General features: G+C 33.0%; 1 protein-coding gene across 1 annotated transcript; it reads left to right on the top strand.

Moving 5' to 3' along the window:
- Positions 1 to 835: 835 nt before the first annotated feature.
- Positions 836 to 3517, top strand: LOC121240731 (lysosomal Pro-X carboxypeptidase). The gene is made up of 9 exons (XM_041138260.1): positions 836 to 1270; positions 1462 to 1648; positions 1814 to 1947; positions 2064 to 2176; positions 2312 to 2561; positions 2695 to 2853; positions 3001 to 3080; positions 3213 to 3262; positions 3369 to 3517. Exons 1-9 carry the CDS (start codon positions 851 to 853, stop codon positions 3500 to 3502), a joined length of 1527 nt encoding a protein of 508 aa, XP_040994194.1. The 5' UTR covers positions 836 to 850; the 3' UTR covers positions 3503 to 3517.
- Positions 3518 to 8038: the final 4521 nt, after the last annotated feature.

The following is an 8038-nucleotide window of genomic DNA, read 5'->3' as shown; positions in this document are numbered from 1 at the left end:
CAGTCATCAGATAGTCTTGGAGTGCCCTCTAAATCATGTCCAAATATATTACTATAAGGATCAGTAACTAAAGTTTCAAATGATGCTTCTAACTCAATATCAGAATGATTCTTATCATTTATATATATACGATCAATTTCTGAGAATTAAGTTTGATCCCTTCACGTAATTGTGTGCTTAATTAATTAATTTCCTAGTACGTACTCATCAACGTTGTGAAATTTTTATTTTCTTCATGATCATCAATCAAAGTTTCCAAGAAACACCTCTAGATCATCATCAGTGCTTTAACGACGATGATCACCTTAATTTGTCTTAATTATAATATATATCCAATGGGATATTAACACATTAATACGTACTGATCAAGCTGGTAAATTAATTAATTAGTAGACCATGATTAGTTCTCTATGATTACAACATGGAAACTAATTCATAAGACATAAGCCATTCTGATTTGCCGGCCAATATCAAATTTATAAGTTGAATTAATTTCCTCAACCACGATATAATATGAATAAAAATGGAAATTTAAGTGGCCGGGCATATCGGCCATTGACACGTAGTAGTACTTGCTCCATATTTTCAGCTGAAAACCCACAAAAGGAGCCAGATTTTTTTTTTTTTCCTAAATAATTATAATTAGGTCAACAATATTGTCATCATATAAAGATCACCCTGAATCCCAAAAGCAGGCGTAAATCTTGTACTATAAATATGTTCCTAAAAACATTATAAAACTTCTATATATATAACTTCAAATTAAAGAATTAAAGCTTGATCTTATATATATATATATTGTTTGTACTTGGCCATGGCCGACTGCTCTCTCGGATGCTCATCAGTACTCATGATGCAGCATCTATTTTCTCTGATCATCATGATCTTCCTGCTAGTTTTCTCATTTTCCGCCAATATTTCTGCCTCGCACTTTAACATTCCAAGGCTCGGAACACTAAGGAGAACATCCCAATTATACGAATCCCAAACCAGTACTAGTAGTAGTACTTCATCTTTTTCATCAAACCCCGAGGATTTCAAAACGTTTTATTACAACCAAACCCTTGATCACTTCAACTACAGGCCTGATTGCTACTCTACTTTTCAACAAAAGTATGTGATCAACTCTAAGTATTGGGGCGGACCGAATTCAAACGCACCAATATTTGCTTTTCTTGGCGCTGAAGGACCCTTGGATTCTGATCTTTTCTCCATTGGTTTCCTCAGTGATAATGCCCTCCAGTTTCAGGCACTCCAGGTATACATAGAGGTAAAAAGCATGAGTCCCGCCAATGGATCAACACGGGCCTAATTAAGTTTCAATATTATTTCATGATATCATTTATTAGTATAAACATATAATGATTTTCATATATTCTTATGGTTTGGAACATAAAATATTCTTAAAATTAAGACAGATCGAGTGCATGTTAATGTAATATTATATTCTATATATAATAGCATAGGTACTATGGGAAATCCATACCGTTTGGATCGAGAGAAGAGGCTTTTAGAAATGCGAGCACTCTTGGTTACTTCAACTCGGCTCAGGCTATCGCAGATTACGCAGATGTGCTCTTGCACTTGAAGAAAAATTTATCTGCAGAAAATTCTCCGATAATCGTTGTTGGAGGTTCCTACGGAGGAAGTAAGTGGCCATAATTTATATATATATATATATATTAAATGGCACTAATAAATTAATTATAATTAATTAAAACCTGGCCTTTTTTTCATCTTATTATTAATTTGTCTGAGATTTTTTTTTTTTTTTTTTTTTTTTTTTTTTTTTTTTTTTTACGTAACTTTGCAGTGCTTGCAGCATGGTTTCGGCTAAAGTATCCTCATATTGTCCTTGGATCTCTAGCTTCCTCAGCTCCGATCCTCTACTTTGACGGCATTTCACCACGCTTTGGTTACTACTCCATAGTAACCAAGGATTTTAAAGTAATATATTACACAAACCCCAACTCTTCAATTTCTCGTATCTAATTTTAAACTAAATTCAAGACCCAGAAAAATATTATCTATGTATATATGATCAAATGAGATGGGTGTTGCAGGAAACTAGTGAAAGTTGCTACAGAACTATAAGGAAGTCGTGGGCGAAAATTGATAAAGTGGCTTCCAGACCGCATGGCCTTTCAACCCTCGGCAAGAGATTTAATACTTGCAGGTAATTATTTAGTGGTTTAGCACATGCATTTTAATTGATCTTGATTGTCATGGACGGACGTACTGTACATTTGCATATATACTTTTGAACTCTGACGTTAAACCTAAAACTTCGATCTGGGTACTGTATTTTCAGTCAATTAAATACATCTTTTGAGCTGAAGGACTATTTGGATTCAATATATACTGAAGCAGCACAGTATAATGAACCCCAAAGATACCCACTTAGGGTTCTATGCAGTGCCGTTGATGGAGAATTTGTAGGAACCGATACTCTCGGCCGAATATATGCAGGAGTGGTTGCTTATATGGGACACCGATCATGCTATGACATGAATGAATTCAAGAATACTACTGATGAAACGAATCAAGGGTGGAGATGGCAGGTAGCTTTCTTAATTTAACAGTTATATACATTTAACATGATTATTAACTTTCATCAATCTCGTTGATCTCCAATAATGTGGGATATAAGCACATGCAGAACAAAATGATGACGATGTGTGTGTCTGTACACAGACATGTAGTGAGATAGTTATGCCCATTGGCCATGGGAGCGGCAAAGACTCTATGTTTCCATCCGCACCTTTCAATCTCAACCATTTCATCAATGAGTGCAAGAGCTTGTATGGTGTCCTTCCTCGTCCTCACTGGGTGACAACTTATTATGGCGGTCATGTATGTTCTTAATTATTATATTATATCTTCGTGGAACATTTGAAAATAATTATTTCTGATAATATTAATATCTCATTGCGCTAGCTTCTGATATATATATATATATATATATATATATATATATATATATGCGTTAAATTGCTGTAGGATCTAAAACGGATTCTCCACAGATTTGCTAGCAACATCATATTCTCCAATGGGCTCAAAGATCCTTATAGTAGTGGCGGGTAAACAAAAGAAATTAACCCAACTTTATGGTGATTCATTTTCTTTAATCGGTAGGCCGGTACTCATGTGATTATCGGCCTATTTGCTCTACCGAGAGTTATTCATTTTCCATCTCCGATGATGATCTATAGGGTTTTGGAGAACATATCAGAAAGTGTGGTTGCCATCTCTACTGCTAATGGTACTCATGAACATCGATCTCTCTGTCGATCCGAAAGTATATCTTCCAAGAGATTTTTTTTTAGTACTTGGATTAATATGTAATAAACGCTCAATTACTTCTGCAGGTTCTCATTGCTTGGACATAATGATGACAAAGCCAAGTGATCCGCAATGGTTGGTCATGCAAAGAAACACTGAGGTCAAGATAGTTAAACGGTGGCTTTCCAAGTATTATGCAGATCTTCTAGCTATCAATTAACCGAACGTCCTTGTTCGGTACCATGATCAGAAGAAATCCAAATATATATAGTTATTGGAAAGAACGTCTCGTTAATTATGAAACTTTTTAATACATATATATTTAGCTAATGTTCAATTTGAAATCGTTAAAAAATACCATATTCTATATTCATGCACCTCAGATCGATATATACGTGATTCATTATTGCACACGATTATATATATAATATATATATATATATATATATATTCATTTTAAGACCGTCTCATGATATGATATCAATTGATTGAAATAGCGTACCAATAAATGTTATGAGATTTAGATCAATTTTTTAAAGTATAGAACACACTACAACAAAAATTTGTTTTTAGAAAGATTTTTGTTTGGGATGAAACAAAAATTGTCCCAAAAAATGAGACCTAGGGACGAAATTCAAATTGTGTTCCTAAAAATCGATGGAAGGTGTTTACTGTTCAAACATGTTCGAATGGTATATGCAGGGACGAAAAATTTTGTCCCTAATAAAATAAACGTTCGTACATCCAGAAAAAAATGCGAACAAAATAAAATAAACATTCGAATGGAAATTGTATATAGTCGAACAAAAATTTAGCAGGACATTGACTTACCGTTCGTACAACATAAAACAACGTTCAAATGTCAAGGTTAATCAATGTTCGAACAAATATTATATATGATCGAACGGGAAATTAGCGGGTTAAATCAATAAATTTAACGGAGCATTAACTTACAGTTCAAACAATATACAAAACGTTCGAACGTTAATGATAATCAATATTTGAACACATTATATATAATCGAACGGAAAATTGGCAGTTTAAGTCAATAAATTTAGCGAGACATTAACTTTCCGTTCGAACATATTACTATACCGTTCGCACTAATAAGTTATCAACATTCGAACGTAAAATAAAGTGTTTGAACGGAGACTAGAAACGTTCGAACGTGACATATTCCATTCAAATGGTTACAGAATTTTTACAATTATAAATAGCAACAAAATACCTTACTTAATTATGGATAAATATTTAATTTATATAAAAGTTAGCAATTAAATAATATAAATAATATAAATTAATAATTAATTTAGAAAAGATAAAAAAAGATTTAATTCATAATTAAATTAAATTTTCAAAACATCAAATATTGCTCACACAAAAAAAATGTAAATAGAAAATAGAAACTACTAAGATCTCAACTCCTTGCACACATCCTCGACTGCAGCTAGGCGTGTCTCTAGTTGTGTCAGTCAAGTACTGATCGTGACCTGAGTCGCAGACATGACATCAATCTTCGTCCGTAACTCAGGATGTTCGACCTTCCAATTGGGAAAAGCTCTGTGACATGTTTGAGGATCTATCATATAAGGTGAATTAAATGAATTTTTTTACGTGTCTTATTTATAATTTTTACTTCCTAATATTTATAACTTCTATGCAGGAGCAAAGTTATATAAACAAAACAAATAGATCTAAGTTGAAGATTTATCATTATGCATGCTCAAGATCTTTCCATCGCCTCTCTAAAAAATTGGTAATGCTATTTTTTTTATTGTAAGTATTATAATCTATTTTAATCAAACATAATTAAATATTTGTGACAATATTAATTCTTTCTTTTGTGTGTAGGATAAAATGGTTTCCCTACGTATTGAATCTGCTTCAGATCAAAATTCTTCAACAAGTGATGTTGAAATTTTCACATAATTTATGAGTCAACGTTCAGGATATCTAAGGGGTTTGGGTCACTGTGTAAAGCCTTCTAGCTCTTCCTCATCGTCCGAGTTTGCCTATAATACCTCTATAGCGTTAGCCAAAGCGAATTTCAAGATCGAATAATTAACTGCAAAGCAGCATGAGTTAGAGGCTCAATTAGCGAAACAAGCAGATATGGAGATGTTCATGAAACAACAAGAACAAAAAGAAGAGGAGTTTAAGAGAGATGTGCAACTCTAAGGCTACGTTTGGGTAGTGAGAATATCTGAAAAATATTGAGAATATTTGTGAATAGTAGTGAAAAAGTAATGAAAAAGTAATAATAGAATAATGAATAGTAGGTAAAAAGTAATAAATAGTAAAAAAAGTATGTGAAAAGTAATAATAAAGTATAGTGAGAGTACTTGAAGTATTCTTGGTACCCAAACGTAGCCTAAATGCATATGCTTATGCAACAATTCAAGCCTCCAAGCAACTGATTTACATTATATGTACAAATTTTGAGATCTATTTATGTACGAAGAACGCTAGTACTACTACTGTTTTATTTATTTAGTTCAAACATATTAGACTAGTTTTATGGGTATTGAACAAATTGTAATGTATTTTTTAAAATATTATGTACATCTATTTGATTTTTAAGTATTGGATAAAATAAAATAGTTACTGCTTGAATGAGAAAAAACCGTTCGAACAAGATTGGTAAAACCATTCGAGCATTAATATAGAACAATCGAACATAATCGGAATTATACGTTCGAACAGTACGTGAAACCGTTCGAACGAATCATCGAACGTGAACTAAACGTTCGAACGTCTACTAATATGAAATCGTTCAATCCTATCATGGTCCGTTCGAACGTCTTACTATTTGATCATTAAATTGTTTGTTCGAACGTTTCCTCATACCTATTTAGTCGACGGACTGGTATCTATCGACCACTCACAAAGAATGCGTTTGAACATAAAATACGTTCGAACATAAATTTTATAACGTTCAAACGTGATTTTAGGACAAAATTCAAGAGTCCCAAAAAAATATTTCATTCGAACATGATCAAACGGTTCTACTCAATTTTGTCTCAAAAAATATTTTTTGGGATGAAATTGATATTTTCGTCCCAAAATACCTTTTAGTACATTGTTATTGGAACGATCTTGGGATACTTTTTTCATTCGAAGAAGTATTTTGAAACGAAATTCCAATATTTTTAGACCAAATTTGTCGTCCCAAAAAACCTTATATGTTGTAGTGGCACTATCTTTTCTTTAATCCAAAACTTATTTTTCTTTCCTCTATTTTTTATTTATTTATTATAATTGAGAATAGAAGAAAGTCATGTTCAGATAACTCCCTAATGAAAATATAAAATCAGGTTCTGAAACAGAATTAAAAACACTTTTTAACTTGGCATCACGCGAGTGCAGTACTAGAAATATTTATAAGGAAAAAACTATTTTGCCTTCTAAATTGACCGCTCAAGTTGACCGCTTGAGAAATTTTTTTTTTTTTTTTTTTTTTTACTTAGTGATTTTAAGTATATTGGTGTATTTTTTATTTTTTAAAAATATTTAAATATATTAAAAAAATGTGAATAGAAAAAAAAATGGAAAAACACTATCGGTCAAAATGAGCCCGACTCTATTTATAATAATCCGGACCTAATTAAGTTTTCCTTATTTAGATTAACCGGCCACGGCCAGTTCATGCCAATGGTCCAATGGATTTGAAGTACTCATGCACTTGCCTATATGTGATCATAATACAATTTACATGATATGTGTGGAAAGTCAGAGAACATGATGAGTTAATTTATCACCACGTAATTCCTAGCCAACAGACCTAAAAATGAAATGTTGGTGGGTATATGCATGCCACCCATTAAAGGACCAGCTTTTTTTCTTTCTTATACTTGGTTTTCTTATGCCTTTAAGCGCCATGCACTTAATGCAATCCCCCCCTCCAGTAAAGCTGTTCTAGTACTACCTCATTCAACAAAAAGATGAGGTCCACTCTCTTATTCTTTTTCCAAATCTCAAGGCATCTCAAGAACGAAAATCAAAGAAAGACGCATATATGCATGATGGAATTGTGGACTTTGACAAGATGAAGGATATATTGCTGATCTAGTCCAATATTGGTTGTATCGATCGTGGGGCTACATATATGGGTAAGGCATTGGTGCATTTCCAAGCTGTACATCATGTGGCCATTTCTGAGGCCTGTGTTTGGTACTTTTTGAGTCAATGGATTCATGAGTTTCACGGGTTTACGCATTGATGAAGCATGATTCTAGCTAGACCCATGTGTCTTTTATGGTCCAATATTGAAGAAGAGTGTGGTACACCCAGCTCCCACCATTACAGCACAAGTGATTAAGTTATTACAACCTTTAGACCAGAAATTGTGCACGTCTATGCATGGTATATTTAAGATATATACTAGATTCAAATTGAAAGATCATGACTCGCAAAGTGGTAACAAATGCAGCTGATCTTGATCTTTCACATACCTCTGACTGGAAAATCCAGTACTCATGTATTGTGCTGGATACCAGCTAATTAACTTGATTAAAAGTTGGTCAATTCAGAGAATAAATTGGAATATTCAAAAGCGAATGCACGCATTTAATTGTGCAATGGGAGACTTCAAAGAACTTGTATGGAAGCATACCTTTGATTAAAATTCTCAACAACATGCATGTTGGATTCTCATAGTGACGAAGCCCACCTATTTGTAGCAATATTTGATCCTCTTAAACCTTCTTGTATCTCCCTTTCATAAATCGGTGCATATAGCTTTGTGCAAATAAAGAAT

Source organism: Juglans microcarpa x Juglans regia, chromosome 7S, assembly GCF_004785595.1.
Source record: "Juglans microcarpa x Juglans regia isolate MS1-56 chromosome 7S, Jm3101_v1.0, whole genome shotgun sequence".
Lineage (NCBI taxonomy): Eukaryota > Viridiplantae > Streptophyta > Magnoliopsida > Fagales > Juglandaceae > Juglans > Juglans microcarpa x Juglans regia.
This window is presented reverse-complemented; position numbering and strand designations above follow the sequence as displayed.